This window comes from Convolutriloba macropyga, chromosome 13 (genome assembly GCF_964194025.1).
Source record: "Convolutriloba macropyga chromosome 13, txConMacr16.3, whole genome shotgun sequence".
NCBI lineage: Eukaryota > Metazoa > Xenacoelomorpha > Acoela > Convolutidae > Convolutriloba > Convolutriloba macropyga.
Window position 1 is genome coordinate 2724727 of NC_134480.1, and position 20995 is coordinate 2745721.

Genomic DNA, 20995 nt, shown 5'->3' on the forward strand with positions numbered 1-20995 from the left:
TCTAGATAAACAATTGAATTTAAATAACTGATATTGGTAAATACTTCATGGCTGTTTTGACTTTTGATATAAATTTCTAAAAAAAAAAGAGTAATAGTATTCTTCAACTTATCGTTTTTTTTCGTATTTTACAATGTTGTATCTTTTTGTAAATTAGCCTCATTATTTCGAGCTCTTTTTAATGTTTTGTTGAATCAAACAATAATTTTTCTGTTGTTCAAACTTTTCAAATGAAGTCTTCAGGGCTTAGACAAATTGTTTCAGAAGAATTTTTTGAAGTATAGATACTTTTCAGTTTTTGTGGTTCTTTTTGTTGCCATTTTGTGATGGTCGTTTTACATAAAGATGTTATGATGATCAAAAGAGACGAAAATCAAGATGATATATTCTCGCGGTTAATATCTTATGGTTAATCGCGGTTAAATTTAATGGCTTCAAAACTGTGGTTTCGGAAAGTTGTTTGTGAAACTTATTAGTTCAGCTTGTATTTAATGTTATTTTATAGTCTTATGATTTAGTCTCATTAAAAACGGTCACAATTAGTTTTCAAAGTAATTGCAAGAGAAACTGTCTACTCTTTTATTCGAAAGGTTTTGTTGGCTATGAATTTTGAAAATATTTCTTTTAATAAAAAAAGAGAGATTTTTCAGATCGGCCAATTTTTCTTTCTGTTAAATTGTAGCTAAGCATCTCTCTATATAAGTCACATCATTTATCTATTGAATTGCAATTTGCTCTCCATAACGGTTTTATTTTCCTCAAATGGTCTTTCTTCTTGGAACAACCAGTTTTCATAAAACCAATTTTCGTGATTTTTGCAAATTTGCCCCCTTTTTTGTAGGTTTTTGTTTTTTTTTTTCACAGTATCAGACTAATGGGCTTTATTTGACTCACAAATGTTGTCACCTGCAAAAAATGCAAACGAAGATTTTTATTGCTTCTAGTGATCAGCTTAATATTAAATTGATTGGCGGGACATCGTTTTCGTGTTTAATTTTTCGTGCAAATTTTTCGTTGTTTGCCTGTATTTGTCGTTCTTTTTGTAGTCGTATGACATATCCTGGATAATGAAAGGCCTCAGTCGCTCTCTATTGAGGTATAAAAGACTCTCTCGATGGTTTCCTTTGATGCGTAATGTTTCTAATCAGTTCGAATTTAATTCTTTTTAAAAAAAGCAATCTTTTAATAAACTTTTGCCACTGTTGCCAAGTCGCAAAAGTCCCATATTTTGTTCCAAATTCTACCGGTTAATTTTCATAGTATAATTTTTATCTGATGCCATTTTGATTTGGTTATTAGTGGTTTTCAAAAAATGGACAAGGAGTTTTGGTTGTAATTAATATTTGTAACAATTTGATTTTTATTGCCGTCCTTTCTGGTAGTCATATTATGGTAGCCACAGGTCTCATAGGCCCTCTAGAGTAGATTGTTTTATTCTTTTAGTAGTTTGTTGAACGATATGTTGATATGTTAATTTTTTTCTCTCTTCCTCATTTGGTAGACAATTAAGTGAAAAATGTAGATGAGCGGGGTCGGAACTTAATGTGCAAACGCACATTACCGAGCCTCCTTGTCTAATTAAATCTTTTAATTTTTAAAAACTAACCTCCTATTAAAATACAGAATATGGTCAAATATAAGGGTACAACAACCTAAGCTCTTTAAATTATTTTTTCAGATTTTTTACTTAGGGCAGAAAGCGGTTATTTTTGCTTTCTAGGGTTATAACTTGAATTGAACAATTTTTTTTAATTGCTTTAAAACAAAACTTGTAGCAATTATATTAGTCTTGCATACTTTTTTTGTGATTCTTCGCTTGCTCAATTTTTGACGCTTTTAGCTTTTTCTCAATAATCGGATAAAGAGGAAAAATTTTGAGCATTAAGTGACTGAGCGGCTATCTTAGAGCTTTGCTAGTCTGTAATCGCAGAAATCACGCAAGACAAAATCATGCTGAAAAATGCTGTTTTGCCAAACCCAACCCCCCCCCCCCCCACCACCACGCTCGCTCGTCTCATCATCCTAACTTGATGGACCCCCCCCCCCCCCCCAAGAGCCCGCCTCTGCTCACCCCGGCACAAAAGATCCCAACTCCGCTCCAAACCACCCTCCATCCTATTGCACCCCTAACCCCCTAATGCTAGCAGCCCTAAGCGCTAGCTGACTTCTACCAAAGCCAACCACTCGCCAATTGTTTGAGAGCATTTAGCTCGACGATTGTCGGTTGAACGGATTCAAAGTGTTTTGCAATTTTAGAGCATGTTGAGTGAGTTGAATGCAGTACATTTCTAACTTTACTTGTGTGACCAATATTTTTCAGAGAGAATGATATAATTTGTAATTTAATGTAATCTTTCAAATTCAAATGTGCGTTATTTTTTTTTTGGGGGGGGGGGGTGGAGGGAGGGTTAAAAGTCTGAGCATTTCATTTTTGTATAAGTGCCGTAGTTTTGCTTCAATACAAGGATTTTTTTTGCAAGAACGTGTAGGATCCAATTATTTGAACTGAGGGAGTTGAGTATGTACAGTGTAAATTTATACGAACTATAAGAATAGATTTTCTAATTAGTTCTCTTTAATTAGATCTCGCAAATGCTATTTCAGCTGCTGAAAGTTGTGCGTTAGTTTTGTACAAAGAATTCAGTATCACTAATTGTTCTTCAATGTAGATAATTTAAGTTTTTAGATCTTGGTTATTCTTTGTTTTTTTTAGCAGCGTTAAATAAAAATTGACTAAAAAATCTGAGTTATTCAGTAGATTTTTATCTAACACTGCTAAAAAGAAAAGTTTTATTGGTTTGCTATTTGTTCAGTATGTAACTAATCACATTATCCGAAGCGGCTGATAATGAAAACTAACATATAGTTGAGAGCAGTAAATTGAGTAGCACTATCAACCTCCATCTCTGTGAGGGTACAATAAATGCGCTGGTAGTTTATAAGCCCACCAGCAGAGGGAAACCCTCTATCTAACTAACTACTAGTTGAGCTCAACGGGGTCGCCAGTATCTGTTTTGCTTCAGGAATAGAAGCTTAAAGTAACTTTTTTGGCTTAATTCGGCTTGACCTAAGTACTTTCTTTCTATTTCTATTTTTATGCTTGTAACTAAACTAATAAAACTATTAAGTTCTCTTAGTACTGACATCTATTTTGGCTCTGAATTATTTTTAATTACAAAGCAACTGAAATCCAAAATGTTTGAACAACCTTCACATTCAAATCACCGAAAATTTGTTCCCGTTCTGCTCTGCAGCTCCATCTCTTTCTCTATCCTGATTGGTATTCGCATTTTTCTGACTTGGTCATGATAGCTTTTTGACCCCCCCCCCCCCCCCCCCCCGCTTATTGGCTGAGACAAATAGCATTGTGAACCAAAACTTTAAAGATTTTTTATGCCGTCTCACTCAGTAATATGAGTTGAATATAAAAATTTAAACGTCGTTCCCTATTCTCGTCCCTCTTAAAATATCCATTTGTAATCCATTCTTTCCATTTCATTAAATATGATACATGGCAATAATATACCCATTGGCAAAATACCCAATGCCATAATTCCCATTTCAATCCTGTTGATCTTAAGCGTTCAATAATCCGATTAGAAATTACCAGCGCCTACCTGGTTATTTTTTGTTAGTCTACCCAAAATGTTGATGTTAGTAGTATAAAAAGCTGACTAGAACCTCAACGGGGGGGGACACTATGTATTAAGATAGGGAATGCAGAAATTGTCCCCCCTAGGGGGACACTTAGGGGGACATTTAATGCAATTCGCACTAAATGTCCCCCTAAGCGTCCCCCTAGGGGGACAATTTCTGCATTCCCTATCTTAATACATAGTGTCCCCCCCGTTGTGGTTCTGATCAGCTCCTAATTTTTTTTTTCTGAAAAAAAAAATGTATTTCACAAAATTTTGTTGTTTTTGTCTCTAAAAATGTGAACTATTTTGAAACATGATCTGTGAGTAAAAAATTTGTCGGAAACGCTTTTTTTCAAAAATTGAAATTTTGGTCCCATAGTGGGACAAACACTTGTGAAATTTTTTGAAAAATGGGGTCTAAAAAATTTTTGTTGATTTTTTGGCTTTAATCAATGTGAAATCTTGTGAAACATGTTTTGTGAGTGAAAAAATTTGTCGGAAACGCTTTTTTCGAAAATTGAAATTTTTGTCCTATAGGGGACAAACACTTGTAAAATTTTTTGAAAAATGGGTTCTAAAAAATTTTTGTTGATTTTTTGGCTTTAATCAATGTGAAATCTTGTGAAACATGTTTTGTGAGTGAAAAAATTTGTCGGAAACGCTTTTTTCGAAAATTGAAATTTTGTCCTATAGGGGGACAAACACTTGTAAAATTTTTTGAAAAATAGATTCTAAAAAATTTTTGTTGATTTTTTGACTTTAATCAATGTGAAATGTTGCGAAACATGTTTTGTGAGTGAAAAAAGTTGTTGGAAACACTTTTTTCGAAAATTGAAATTTTTGTCCTATAGGGGGACAAACACTTGTAAAATTTTTTGAAAAATAGATTCTAAAAAATTTTTGTTGATTTTTTGGCTTTAATCAATGTGAAATGTTGCGAAACATGTTTTGTGAGTGAAAAAAGTTGTTGGAAACACTTTTTTCGAAAATTGAATTTTGTCTCATAGATGGAAAGAACTTGTAAAATTTTTAGGAAAGTGGGGTCCAAAAATTTTCAACGCTATTTCACTTTTATTCATTATGAGAAGTTGTGAAACTCGTTTGGTGTGAACATTCGTCTCACCGCCACACCCCAAAAACTCCGCTAAACATCAGCCAACCTACACCAAGCACAACCACCAAACACACACGCATACACACGCACACAAACTTCAACATATCCCTCCGCTACTTGAAGCACCAAAACGCACGATCAAACATGTTCATCAGTTCTTTTATTTCAAAATATATGAACCAATCAGACATGTCTAATCGTTCGTAACAGTCGTAACCAATCAGATTTCTCTAAGTAAAACATTTCATCTGCAGTACATACACGCATACAAAATTTTACATACATATAAATGTTCTTTTATTTCAAAATATGTGAACCAATCAGACATGTCTAATCGTTCGTAACAGTTGCAGCCAATCAGATTTCTCTAAGTAAAACATTTCATCTGCAGTACATACACGCATACAAAATATTACATACATATAAATATATATATATATATATATATATATACATTCAAAAATACAAACATGTATACATATACAGACATGCATACAAATATACAAACTTACATACACATACGTGCGTGCATGCATACATACATACACACATACATACATACATACATACATGCATGCATATATACTTAAATACATACATACATACATACATACATACATACATACATACATACATACATACATACATACATACATACATACATACATACATACACATTGGTAAAAAACCCTCAGAGTTGTACAAGACAACAAGTTTTCACCTAAGTATGTACACAATTATGGTCATAATCATTTATGTTCATAAATGCATACATAAATTGATAAAAACAACAGTAAAACAACTAACCTGTTAGTAGATGTATAAAATCACTAATGATATATTATGTGGAGAGAAGAGCCATCGGATCATGCCCAAACATGTTCAGAGTCACAAAACTTTCCAAAATAAATTGACCAATCGCAGTGCCGGATTTATTATTCGAGTTAACAACCAATCAGAATTGAAAGATTTATAAACAAAAACTCTAAACGCTCACGTTCAGTAAACAGTAAATAATGAACACAATAGGAACAAAAGACATCAAGCTCATTCATGAGAAAGTTTTATCACTGAGAGGTAACATAAATTATACACACATATCTTATCGACAGTTATATTTCGTAGCTGCTTGTTCTTTGTTAGACCCAGAAGTTGACGGAGAAATAGCACTTAAATTTAGACCCTATGGTGGTTTCATTGGAATTGATAATTCAAGACTAGATTCATTATTGAAACGGAGCAAAGTGCTACGACTTCATGCTGCATTGCATGACGCTGCTGGATTTATAAAAGATTGCAGAAACAAAGGCCCTGGATATGTTTACGCTTTCCGTTACTCACCAGTAAACAATTGTCTTTTTGGACACCTGACAGGAATATTATTCATTCTATCAGTGAAAATTTTTCATTCACAATTGTTTCGTGAATTGGAATGCTAGAAAATTTTGGCAGCAAAACCGCAAATATTATTGTCCTCGATCTCGAAGGTTTCAAACTCAAGTCACTTGGATTCATTATAAAAGAACTCAGTTTGTGTTCCAGTTACAACGATACAATATTTTTCAAACCGCCCCTTAAATTCGCTGATTTACCCGCACACGATAGACAAACTGTTATTTGGTTGACCAATAACCTACACGGTCTTGATTGGGACGAAGGTGATATAACAAAAAATCTATCGCATTGTCTGCTTATTTATGATGATTCATGTGAAGAAATCTTCAACGATAAAGAATTTGTAAAAATAGCTACCTCAGGACGTCATCGCAAATTACATGTTATATACGTCAAGCATAATTTGTTCCATCAAAGCAAATGGTCAAGAACCATTGATCTGAATACAACACACATAATATTATTCAAGTCGCTTCGTGACATTCAACAAATTGAATATCTTGGAAAACAGTTGAATTGTCTCCAACTGATAAAGGAAGCATACAAACTAGCAACTGCGGAGCCCTTTGGACATTTTATTATTGATCTCGATCCCAAAACCAGTCAGGGTTTACGATTTGCGTCGCATATTATTGGACCTAATCCTTCAATTTTTTACATTCCTTCGGAGGAAGCCGTTGTTACACCAATTACGAATGAAAAAGAAACATTTGCTTATGCTCAAGCAATGGGCAAATAGCACAAACCAGCACTCCAACATTGAATCCGAGTTACCTAAGGACGGTGACTTCATTTGGTTTCTGAGTGACTGTGTGATGAACGTACTCTCTGGAGTTGTTCCAGTCAATAAAAAAGAACTAAAAAAATTTGAAAAAACTCTGCGTCAACTTTCAAACAGGAAAGTAGGGAAAACTGAACGGTTAAAAATAATTCAATCTCCCTCGGGCAACAATCTCATTCAACTCATAGCATTACCCTGCATTGAATATATAGAACAAAATGCATACTGAAGAGTTTGTGTTAATACCTAAACAGATGTATACAAGAGAACAACCTCATGTCTCTCAATTACTCAGCAACAAAAATATTCACAATCCAGCCAAGCAGATATCGCTTCTCCAGAGAAACAAGTCACCATCAGCTCCTTCTGCCTCGCAACAGGATACAGAACAACAAACTGACGCTTCAGTGGATGATAGAAGTACAATAAACGAGTCTATGGCGAAATCATTTACGACAGACAACACATCGACTATCAAAAAAGGAGTGCTGAATGATATTAGAATCTTGAAGGGGATAAAGTTTGAAAGAGCGAATACTATACTGGACATAATAGAGGAATCAGATTCTGTGTCCTTGGACTCATCAAAGAGATTGCTTATTAATGGTACAAATACAGAAGTTCTTGCTGCTACATTTCTTTACAATTTACAGCAAACCACTTGCAAACTATCTTTCGAACAATTCAGTGTATTAACGCATCTCGATATTGGGTCGCATTTGACTTGTAACACATACGCCAAAAGGTTTCTAAATTTATCATCTGAAGAGAGACTGCAATTTTTGGAATATGAGTCGGACAAAGACGTTGCTTCAAAATCCCAGCGAAAGAAAACAAAAGATTCTGACAGAGACCCGAGAAACTTTGAAGAGGCAGAAAAAGAAATCAAACCAACCAGCCCCTGGGAGATTTACTTCCTATCAAGTTAAACAGTTAGACAAATTGTACACTAAAGGCAGTGCTGCATTTGGTAGCATTGCTAACTTGAAGGAGGCTAGCGGTTTCACCAGAGGCAAAATTGTTCGCTATCTTCAGTCAAAAGCCCCGTACACAAAATACAGACAATTCAGGAAAAGTTTTACCCGACTGAAAGCTGTTGCATATAGAATAAATGAAATCTGGTCTGTCGATGTTGCGTATATGGATAAAGTTGCCCAACACAACAATGGTGTAAAATATTTGTTAGTGGCTGTGGATGTTTTATCACGTTACTTACGAGTTCAACCAATGAAAGCTTTATATGCAAAAGATGCTGTTGAAGCGTTCAAAAAAATGATCAAGAAGAAACAACCAGAAAAAGTATGGACAGACAAGGGATCAGAGTTCAAAGGAGATTTCAAAAAATTTTGTGAAAAGAAAGGAATTCATTTATATACAACAGAAAGCGAAACCAAGTCGGCATTTGCAGAGAGGAACATTCGATCGCTTAAAAACATCATTTACAAATATTTGGAAGAAAAGTGGACTTGGACATATATTGAAGATTTACCCCAGTTTGTAAATACTATAAACAGTCGTGTTAACCGGGTAACCCATTTAGCACCTAATAAAGTTTTCAAAAAACATGAACCAATTTTAATATCATTAGCAATCAACACAACAAAGTACAAACCAAAATACGAAAAAGGAGACCTTGTTAGGATTGCAAAGCACGACGAAAAATTCAGAAAAGGTTATAAACAAAATTATACAGACGAAGTTTTTACGATATTCAAAATTGCTACCGTGAGTCCACCAACGTACAATCTTATAGATGCAAACAACGTTATAATTGAAGGTAAATTTTATGAACCGGAATTAGTCCAAGTAAACGTGTTAGTTACTGCAGACGAATAAAATGAATCCCGCCAAAGAATTCACAATCGACCTAATATCCAACGCATCAATGGGAATTTTTGGTGAAAACACAATGGCAAAATTCCGTAACCAGTTATCTCAACCACTTATTTTGGATGGAGAATGGCAAGTAGCTTTATCTTCAATATCCTTCCCATCAAACATCAACAACGTCAATTCAAACGGGTTAGTCGTTTATAAAAACTCGGGATTGGAACTCGACGCCTCAGATAATCGCAGTGGACACCTCAGAAAAATTCGCAAAGGCATTTACAGTAGCTTGGATCAACTAATGGATGAACTCAGGCGAATTGCTCAGTTTAAACAATTTGATTTTACTTTTGACAAAATTACTCATAAACTGGTTTTACAATTCGGAGCGAATGAGGGTTTTTCATTTGAAAACGAAGAAGTTCCAAGTATTCTCGGCTTCAAGGGTATAAAAGACAATTCGCATGATGGATACATTCATATTGGATACAAATCACACAAAACTCTCAATAGACACCAAAGTGATTTTCCAGTTGATATAACCTGTGGCTCACAATTAATATTTGTGTACATAGACGTTATAGAATATCAAATTATTGGAGACGTGAGAGCTCCTGTAATTAAAATCATTGAGACCGAAAGACGTTTAAAAAACGGCAGCATAAACACTGTTACACCCATTCATCACAAGACATTTACAATTCTGGATTACAAGCCCATACTTTCTAACAATATTCAGAACATTAAAGTGGAGTTGAGGAACGAAGCCGGAGAACTTATTCCATTTAATGGTACAGGAAAAGTGATAGTAGGCCTAAAGTTTCAAAAAATCAAGTGAAATGGAAGCTTACTACAGCAACCAAGCATCACAGTCAATGCCACATTTCTCCGGTCATTATCGTCAAAGAGGAAGTGGCTTTGGAGCCCTCGCAGCAGGTATTGGAAGAGTTGCTTTACCATTGGCAAGAAGAATTATATGGCCCGCTGCCAAAAGAATTGGCCGAGAGCTTTTAGTGCAGGGTGCACCTGAGTTGGTTGAAGTAGCAACGAAACGAAAGTCGGCAAAGCAGGCGTTGAAAAGCACGGTTGCAAAAACAGCCCGAAAACAATTTGGTGGTTCTCTCCTTTCACGCATAACACGAGGCCGGCAAGTTATTAAACGTCGAAGACAACAATATGCTAAACCTCGAATCTACAAAAAACGTTCCACTAAAAAAATCATTTCTCGAAAATCACAGCCAAGAAGAAGTCGACTGGATTTTTTCTCTCGAGTCAAAAATGCGAACTAATATTGTAATACCTTCCGAAGCCACTCACAGTTCCTTGGATTTATTTGAAAAACCACCTTTGCTAGTCACCTTTGATCAATCATTTGAGCAAAAAACTGGACCACTTTATTCTCCCTCTGGATCATCGCTCGAATTCGAAGTTGTAGGCGATCGCAACAATTTCATAGATTTGCAGAAAATTTATTTGGAAGTAAAATGTCGAATACAAAATGCTGATGGAACTGATTTGCGATATACCGCCGGCGATGCAACCGCAACCGATGCTGCATATTTTGTCAACAATGTTCTTCATTCACTGTTTGCCGACTGTACTGTTTCTGCAAATGGAATAAAAATTTCCTCAGCTAATGGACACTATGCTCATAAAAGTTTTATTGAAACAGAATTTTCACATGGAGCCGATGCAAAGAAAACTTGGTTAAAGTGTCAAGGTTACGAGTATGAGCCGAACCCCGCTGGTATAGCTGCAGCTTCAAGGGATGCAAGGCAGGTAGCTGTGAGAGAATCGGAACAAATTACTTTATATGGAAAGCTCGCTGTTGATTTCTTTTCCTGTGAAAAACATTTAGTAAGTGGTGTTACCTTAAGAATTTCTTTCCGAAGATCGCAAGATGATTTTGTTACCATTAGTGAGACAGCGGCAAAAAATTACAAAGTTAAAATCGATGAAGCGAACTTATTTGTTAGAAAGATGACAGTGTCAGACAACGTTGTTGGAGCCATTGAAAAAACACTCCTAAAAACTCCGGCAATGTATCGCTACAATGAAGTAATAACAAAAACATTCCTCGCAACGGCAGGTCAACGCAGTTGGAAGCATGAAGATATTTTCACAAAAGAACCAATAAGGCGGCTGATTGTTGCATTGTGCAGGAGCAATGCATTCATTGGAACTAACAATATCAATCCCTACCACTATCAAAAGTTTGATTTGAGTGAAATTACGGTCTATCGAAACGGGTTCGCAACAGCTGGCACTCCAATGTTAACAAATGATAACAAGCGCCTGTATTACAATTCAATGAGTGCCCTAGCTTATGTTGAAAACGGTCATGGAATACCCCTAAATGATTTTGCGCATCATTTTATAATGGTCTTTGACTTAACTAGCACGCAAGAGGCAACACACGATTTTATTCATCCCGAACTAACAAACTCATCATTATCGGTTGAACTGAAATTTGATACTGGTTTACCAAACAACATTGAAATTTTTTTCCTTGGAGAAAAATCGTCTACTGTGTACATTGACTCTGCAAGAAACGTATCCAAAAATGTTCTACCTATGAATGCTTACTAATGGATGAAGACCAAATTTATATTCATATTCAAAAGTGCAAACATCTCAAATTTAAATTTCGAGGTGTTTATGCGGCTGACAATTATCCCTTAAATTTACCAGTTAACAGTTTTATAATTGTGAATGCATCGCCAGCTGATTCTATTGGTTCACATTGGGTGATGCTTGCGAAACGCTACGCATACCCCGTTCTATTTTTTGCAGATCCGTTAGCACTACCTCTGACTGCCTATAAAGACATTTTCTCCCGCTTACAGCAATGTACTGATTTACATATGATGATGGATATTATGGAGCACAGAAGAGATATTCAGTCTCCCCTGCAATCAGCAGACTCGCAACTGTGTGGTTTATTTTGCATCTATATTGCTCATTATTTCTATAGCAGTAAGTTTCCATTTGTACCTGATGTAAATGAATTGCAATTGTTGGCATTTTTAAAACATATGGAGTGAAATTGAATTAATTGTTCTATCACAGCATTATTTTAGACAGTAGAATTTTTACAGAACTGAAAGTTTATTAAATAGTCTGAAGTCTCACGTACAAATCTTCCCTGCCCACTTAAAAGTATATCCATAATCTGATAGAGAGAAGATGAATGTTCACCAAGCATTAGTTGACAAAAGCGTTTTACAGTCACATCGGGGATAGTAGAAGCACATTTGTTAGAAGTGGTAGTAGTAATGGTTGAGGGTCTTTTCACAGGGTTAGGCAGAGGAAGTTGTTTCTTAGTTTTGTTGGTTGAAACATGATTAAACTTTGACAAGTACTCCACAGCAACATGTAAGCGAGAGACAATAGCACCATGAGTGACAAAATTTTTCTCCGTAGGCAAAATAAGGATTTTAAAACAAGTCACAAGGCAAGGTATCGTTGCAGGAGCATACGGAGAAAAAACAATATTATCTTCCGGACCTGTATCTTCAAAAATAATATGCCAATGACTGGAACCAAACAAACAACCATCGATAATAGTCGAAGACGAATGATAACCGTACGCATAATTTTCTATTCCAAAATCTTGAGGTTTTGGTTCTGTGTCACAAATAGTGTATTTGAATCGTTTTTGAAATTTTTTGAAGTATTCAGGACTGTTTTCGTACATAGCTTCAACCATATTCAGAGACTAAACTGAGTGAGTAAATAGTGATATACGTCTATGAATTATTGGGTTTGAGTTGATAACATGGTGTAAAGAAAATTTCAAGGTCGTTCGAAGACGAAAATTCTTTACATTGTTATTTTTATTGCTTGTAAACAAATTCTGTCTAGACATTAAGTAAACAAACCGAGACATTAAGTAAACAAACCGAATAAATTTTGTCTAGACATTAAGTAAACAAATCAGATTTGTTGAAGTTGTGTACACGAATAATGGCTGTCGCAATTTCACGAAGTTTTGCAAACTTTGCTGTGATTGGTTGACGACTCGAAATGAAATCTATTTTTAGTAACATAAATAAATATTTCAACTTAATTGCTCGCATGTAGTCGTGAATACACTTTGAATTTCTGCAGAACTTGAGAGACATTTGTTTATTCATTTTCTAGGACTCAGTTGTCAATACCTTCCGACAAGAATAAAACATCTATTTGTTCATGTCATAGTTAAACTTACCCAGTTATAACAAAATGCCTGCAAAAGATCGAAACCTGTCCATCAACTGCGAAAAATGTGGAAAATCTGTTGTAAAGACCAATATTGCTCGCCACAGGAAGACATGTATGATGGGCACTCTTTACTGTAAGAAAAAGAATTGTAATTTTGCGACAAAAAATGCTGCAGAATTATCATACCATATTGCGAAGGCTCACGGCGCAAAAGTTCGTAATACACTGAACAAATGTGTTGTCTGTCAGAAACAGTTCCCAAGTTTCTACTCACTTCAACTGCATCGCAAAAAAGCACATCAAGCTAGCACAAAAGTTGGGTCCTCAAGCACAAACCGTGTTCGTGAGATTATGGAGAAAATTGATAACGATAGCGAATCATTGAAAGAAGAACTGGCAGCTTGTCAGCATTTACTTGATGATATGCATGCTGAGCATGGCAGACAGGAAGTTTTCAACTTCAGTTTATCGAATTTGGACACCAAAGAGATCAACGAAAAACTCAATGAAGTTTTCGCAAACCTCAACTGTGCTGCCAAAATTAACATAGCTTTGGGGTTTATTTTGCGAAATGTAGAGACAAACGATTACCGATATTATTATCCGCACGAAAATAATTTACTGCTGGACCGAGCTTTTCTGCTAAGCAATAAAAACGATTTATTAAACATCCAGAACGAAATTGAGAAACTTGACTTGATTGAAACATGTACACAGGAACGCCAAAACTCAAAATGGCAATTCACAGTAATTACAAATGTTACTGTCTTTGCAGCGCTTCTTACGAATATACCTATGGGTTGCACTGATTCGCCTCTTCCAGAGCCATTGTTAAGGAACCCTGAAGTAAATTGTCTGCTTTCAAATGGACACGATGAACCGTATAACGATAATTTGTGTTTGTTCCGTGCAATTGCTATTCATTTATTTGGATCAGTAGATGTTGAACTACAGGCAATAAAAATTTTTCACAATTTTGTTACTGCAAGTGGTTGCGACCCTGAAAACTTCACAGGTGTTTCATTTGATCAAATTCCAATAATTGAAGAACAAATCAAACAAAACATTTTCATCTATGATTTTGACATTGAAGATGGTGAAATTATTGGTGAACTTGTACGACGCAGCGTTGAACGATATGATGAAAACATTAAACTGCTTCGATATAACAATCACATCTGTTATGTTAATGATATCAACAAATTCTTCAAGAAGTTTCGTTGTCCCAGCTGTGATGTGTTTTTCAACCATTCAGGTCATTTCAACCGGCATTTGAAAACTTGTAAAGAACGAGTGAAGAATATCTATCCGCGGGGTGCTTATTCGTTGCGGGAAACTTTATTTGAGAAGCTTGACAACTTCTCAATCACTTATCCAGAGGATTATACTCTCTTCAGAAATTTTGTTGTCTTCGACTTCGAAGCAATATGTGTTCAATCAGTGGAAGCCAATAACACACTGACAACATCATGGATTGGCACTCATGTACCTGTATCGGTATCAATCTCTTCAAATTTGTTGGACGAACCAGTTTTCTTATGCGAAAACGATCCTAATCGTCTTATCATATCATTTGTAGCTCAACTGGAAATGTTAGCAGCAAAAAACAAAGCGGACTTGAAACCCAAGTTCCTGGCGGTGGAAGCAGAGATCAAAACTAGGTTGAGTGATGTTTCCTCCAGACTGCAAATTATTTCCGAAACTCAACCAAACATCAGTAGTGAAACAGATGATAGTAATGCAACTAAAAATTTTTTACGATTCCAGCAAAAGCAACTCCTTGATCTCCAGCGTCATTTCAACAATTATGTTGACACTCTACCAGTTTTTGGATTCAACAGTGGAAAATATGACCTAAATTTAATCAAAGCGTATATTATTCCCCATCTCCTTAACGATAGAGCTATTCAACCTACGGTAATCAAAAAGGCAAATCAATTTATTTCTTTCAAATTCGGTGATATTCAGTTTCTCGATATTTTGAACTTTCTTGGTGGAGCAACATCACTGGATTCTTTTCTAAAAGCATATCAATCTGAGGAGACAAAAGGATATTTTCCATATGAATGGTTCGATTCGTCGACGAAACTTGACTGCAATCATCTTCCACCCTATGATTCCTTCTTCAGCAAACTGAAAAATCTAAATCCACTGGAAAAAGATTTCGCTCAGTTTGAAAAGTTGATTAAATCTGGAAAAGAGGAGTCGGTAGTTCTCCGAGAACTGGGTTTGAAAGAGAAACCTTTATCTGGAAAAGAGAATTATGCTCTCCTTGAAAAGTTGTGGAAGATGGAGAAAATGAAAACTTTTCGCGATTTCCTTCGCTGGTATAACAACAAAGATGTTGTACCAACTTTGCAAGCAATGAAGAAAATGATGAAATTTTATCACGATCAGAAAATTGATATGTTAAAGCTTGGGTGTACACTACCCAATTTGGCAAATATCTGTCTTCATAAATCGACTGATAGAAAGTTTTACCCTTTCATCGAAGCTGACAAAGACTTGCATGAGAAAATACGAAGTGAAATGACTGGTGGTCCATCAATAGTGTTTACGAGGAAAGCTGTTGTAGACAAAACATTCATCCGGAGGTCAAACAATATCTGTAGAGCAATAGTCGGAATAGATGCTAGCCAATTGTACCCTTTCTCCATGTGCCAAGCGATGCCAACTGGACTCTACACTAGATGGGAGTTTGATAGCGATCTTGAAAAGTTCAAAGCTCGTCAAAACAAAATCAGGAAGTTTGAGAACATGGTAATGTCTTTCTATCAAGCAAACAGACCCGAATGTACTATTGAGAGCTTCTATACGACTGGAAGACAGAAAAAAATTGATTCTTTTACTGTGGATGGCTTTTGTGGTCACTGCCAAACAATTTTTGAAGCCCTTGGATGCTACTACCATTTCTGTCCCTGTAGGGAAACTCAACCAAATGTTAGTGAGGATGAATTTGAGTTTGGTATCTGGAAACGTGAATCCGATAAGTTACGAAAGCTTTACCTAGAAAAGAAAGGATATAAAGTTATAGAGATGAGAGAGTGTGAATGGTGGGATCTTGTTCAAGCGAATTCCATGTTGAAGAACCATGTTAGAAAAAATTTCCCTTACAAATTACCCTTGAGTAGTGAAAAACTGTTGGCGGGGATAGAGGAAGATAAATTATTCGGATATGTACAGTGTGATTTAGAAGTTCCTGAAGAACTTCGTGAACGATTTGCAAACTTTCCTCCAATTTTCAAAAACTGTGATGTTGGACGAGAGAATATAGGAAAATTCATGCTGGAATATGCTGAAAAAAACGCGTTATTGCTTAAACCACAACGAATGTTAATTTCGAGTTACAAATTAAACAATGGAATAGTTATAACACCATTATTAAAGTTTTATTTGAAGCTGGGTCTACGTTGTATCAAAATCCACAGATTCATTGAGTATACCCCACAAAAATGTTTCAACGGTTTCGTACAATCTGTCGTTGATGCAAGACGAGAAGGTGACGAGAATCCGGACTCTAGCGTTGTTGCTGAAACTATGAAATTACTTGGGAACAGCTCGTATGGTTATCAGATTATGGATCGAACTCGACACACAGAAACTCTTTATCTTAACGATGAAAAGACGCATAAAGCTATTAATAACCGTCTTTTTAGAAGATTGAACAACGTTTCGACAGATATATATGAGGTTGAGCTTGTGAAATGCACTGTTGAGCATCGTGAACCAATAATTGTTGGATTCTTTATCTTACAGTATGCAAAACTGAGAATGCTGGAGCTCTACTATAACTTCTTTGACAAGTTCTGTGATGTTCAGAAATTCGAGGAGCTTGAAATGGACACTGATTCTTTGTATCTGGCACTGGCTCATGAAAATCTCTATGAATGCATTAAACCAGAAATGAGGAGTATTTGGAATGAGATGAGAAGTAATGACTGTACGGATTTTTTTCATGCTAATAGTACAAGTAATTTTTTTCCAAGAACTTGTTGCGATAAACATATAAAACATGACAAGCTTGAGCCTGGATTATTCAAAGAAGAATTCCGATGTACTGAAATGCTATGTTTATGTAGCAAAACGTACTGTTGCTATAATTCAGTAACGAACAAAACTAAGTTTAGCAGCAAAGGACTCAACAAGAGTGTTCTGGAAGAAAACAGTGATGGACCTTTACAGAAATACAGACGAGTCCTGGACGATGCAGTGAATATAGCCTCAACTAACAGAGGATTCAGAACTATAGATCACCAAATTCTAACCTATGAACAAACAAAAAAAGGACTCTCGTTTTTCTATCCAAAACGAATTGTGGATGCAGATGGAATTCATACGACACCTTTAATGATCTAAACTTTCTGATTCTTTTTCATTCATTTTATCCATTTAAATCAGTTGTACGCTTGTGAACATGTGATATGATCGTAATAAAGTTTTTTTTCAAGTTGATGAGTCCACTGTTTAAAGTAATCATTCTTGATGGGAAACCCGAACCGGGTTTTTAAAGTTCAATCTGAGCATGTAAAAGTTTTCTGACTCATTTCGCAAGGTGTTGGCTAGATCTGAGACAACCCTGGATGAAAAAATCAAGCAAGGCTTACTGTACTGATATAAAGTAATAATGTCAGTGCATCAATGTAGACATCCATATAAGGAGACCATGTACTAGTTCATCAGAGGTCTATTTTGATTCATTTTTATTCCATTTAACCCTTAGTTAAGTTGATTATTTCGTTTTTTTTATCAGTTGATTGAGATAATCTTTTTTACCTGTACAGTCTGTGAAAATCAAAATTAGCTATAGTTTGCTGTGACGTCGTTCATGATAAATATGTGATTCATAAACTATAAATTACAACAATCATGAGTTTGATCGATAAACGTTTTATAGAAAACGCATTATTTAGAATTAGGCTATTCTCAACACAGGTGGTATTCAGAATATTTGAAAGTGTATTAGCACTGTAGAATTTTCTGCCTTGCACTTAGTCTTATTGAGCACTGTTTGTTACCAAGTAACTTAAAACAATAGCATAAAAAGATGACTCATCGTGAAAGAAAAACATAAACCGACAGATGTCGAAAGAAATGCTCTTGAACGACATGCGAGGCACTTTAATTGATGGTCTTTAGTCTAGACCAATTTTTTTCTTTATGGGTGCAAAAAACTTTGACCCCACCGAGATTCGAAACACTGACCTCTCGCTCCTTGGTCAAACTCACTACCAACTTGTCTTATTTCCAATCTTAATGCGTGTAAAATCTAATACCTATCTTTATACATTACTGACGAAAATCAAACCTTAATACATGTAAAATTTATTAACTATCTTTATACGTTGCTTTTATATCTCTAATCTTAATACATGTAAAATCTATTACCTATCTTTATACATTGATACCATAACTCAATGAAGACCGAAATGACTTGAAACCGCTATAGCATATCTTAAAACATGTGGGTCTTCACCCCCCCCCCCCCCGGGCACCTCGGTCCCTCTATATACTACTGATGTTGTTGTTCTAGCGTGAAGATGCACGATATGTCCGATTTGCGTGAGACAGAACAGATCATAACAGTGGAAGATGAGTCGGCTACTTCTCTCGCCCTCTCTGGCGGGTCAGTCAGGGCTAGCATGGCGAAGCAAGGGGGCGGAGGGCCTACTGAAGTTGACAAGGTTTACCATGTTTATTTTTAGTCTACCATTTTTTTTACAGTTTCCAAGAAAAGTTGTTATTAAAAAATGCGTTTGTGGAAAAGAAGTATAATTATTGAAATTATATTCATATATTCAGACATATATTCAAAATTTTTTGGATATATTCTGTTTCGCCTCCCCCCCCCTACCATTTTTTTTACAGTTTCCAAGAAAAGTTGTTATTAAAAAATGCGTTTGTGGAAAAGAAGTATAATTATTGAAATTATCAGACATATATTCAAAATTTTTTGGATATATTCTGTTTCGCCTCCCCCCCCCCTCCCAGTGTTTTTATGACCCCCAGTTACAAATTATATGTTGTTACATAGCACGTTACTATGTAAGAAAATAGCACGTGCGCTTGGGGTTAATAAAAAACGCATGCTCACTAAGCTGGGGGGGGGGGGGAACAGAGTAGATCCAAATTTTTTAATTTGGGAAGTTATTTGGGAAGTTCCTTCCGAAAAGAAAAGTTTGTATTCTTGACATAGACACTTTCTATCTCATTATGATGCTTCTTGTGTTAACGCAATAATAAATGTCAAATTATAAGTGGTCAATTATTGCTCACAGCCTCATTTTTGTACTACTGATGTTGTTAACTGTTATAAAAAAAATCATTTAAATAGAATAACATTTTTTATTCGCCAGTCATTTCAATCTTTAGATCTATTTTGATCGGAGCCTTCGATCACATTTTTATTCAATTGTCAGTCTTTATTAGTTAATTATACAATAATCTTCTTATTAGCAAATAACGTCTGAGGGTTTTGCTTTTTCACTATTTTATTTTTATGCTCAGAAACTGCCGTACACGGGTTCGAACCTCTCTCCTCCTGAATGTTATCAACTTCTTATTACACTGCGGCAACGGTCACAACTGTATTCTTGTGAATTTAACTCAGATTCAATAAACGTTGGAAAACAAATGCGGTGAATTTTTGTGAGAAATCCGGTGAATTTCGCGGTGAATTCCGCATTTACCGCATTCCTTACATTAATTTGCGGTGAAATGCAGTGAATTCTTTTTTTCCACCGCGTTCACCACAATCACCGCATCTCTTACAAAAATGCACCCAAAAACCTCCGCCCGTGACACCGAGGCACATTATCAATTTCAGTCGATTTTGTTTTTTTTTTAATTGCTTGCGAATTGAGATGTGTTTTCAGGAAGGCAGGAAGTTATAAATAAATAAATAAATAAATAAATAAATAAATAGAACCAAAAAAATTCAAAATACTCGAATACCCATTGGGGACAGCCGGGGATTGAACCCGGGACCTCTCGCACCCTAAGCGAGAATCATACCACTAGACCACTGTCCCGTGATTGCATAACAAATGCTAATGAGAGACACCATGATTGAATGGTGGTTTGTTCTCCAGGTCTCTTTCACCAATGATGGTCAGCTTGTAGCAGTATCAACTAAAGCTGGATCTCTTCACGTGTTCTTGGCTAAATTGCCATCTCTTGGGGAGGCCTTCGGAACCAGAATTGCAATCTTGAGTTCTCTACTGGAAGTCACCATCTCAAACAGTGTCCTTCAGGTACATAATTTATAATTATCACACGTTTTTGGGTGCCTAATTCAGGGTCTTTCCCATAGCAAGACTAGGATCTCTCCTATTTTAGCCTTCCACCACGAAAATATAGCCCCCGTTATGGCAATTGGGTGGGTGCAGGGGGGGGGGGGTGTTGGCATGTTGGGGGCTATTATGGAAAAGACAAACCAATTGCCGTAAATATGCCGTAATGATACGATACTGGAGGCTATATTTTTGTGCGTGGGCGGGAAAGTGGCTAACGCTATAAAACGGTAAAGACCCCAAAACTTCAAATGGTATAGATTTTCTGGGATTGATGATGTTTTGAGTTTTAACCGGTAGTAAAGACTTAGCAGGAAGTGTGTATTGGAATCATCTCTTTTACCAGGAACCGGACATTTCTATCCAGCTGGAACTGGAACCAGCCTTCCTGGCCCTTGGTCCCTTTCACTTGGCAGTGGGCATGAACAACTGTGTGTGGTTTTATGAATTGCTCGATAGAGGTAAACGAACTGAATTTTGTCATCGTTGTTAGCGACACATTTTTCTCAGTAAGTTTCGCAAATTGAGCCTATGAAAATTTTAAATTAAAATGAAAACGAACCTATCGAAATTAAAATGGTGATTATGATTGTCGTTTTTGTTTATTTAATTTTGTTTGTTAATTATTGTCATATAGCTCAATATAAAAGTTCAAATTGATTCCTAATTTTGGATAAAGTTCAAACTCAGTTTAGACTGAAAAATTTCTCAACATCGGGGGTTCGTCAAAATAAATGTGTAAAATTTT

General features: G+C 35.8%; 1 protein-coding gene and 1 non-coding gene across 4 annotated transcripts in view; one reads left to right on the forward strand and one right to left on the reverse strand.

Annotated features, from left to right (window-relative positions):
- The window catches only part of LOC142351748 (WD repeat-containing protein 19-like), a 378166-nt gene that overhangs the window by 156765 nt on the left and 200406 nt on the right, over positions 1-20995 (forward strand). For all 3 annotated transcript variants that reach the window (XM_075403894.1, XM_075403893.1, XM_075403895.1), the window contains 3 exons: positions 18489-18639; positions 20047-20208; positions 20594-20708. In XM_075403894.1, the coding sequence (XP_075260009.1) occupies positions 18489-18639; positions 20047-20208; positions 20594-20708 (428 nt within the window). The remainder of the gene's footprint in view (positions 1-18488; positions 18640-20046; positions 20209-20593; positions 20709-20995) is intronic.
- Trnap-agg (transfer RNA proline (anticodon AGG)) lies at positions 19915-19986 on the reverse strand. Its single transcript has one exon. It is a non-coding gene; the product is annotated as a tRNA-Pro (tRNA).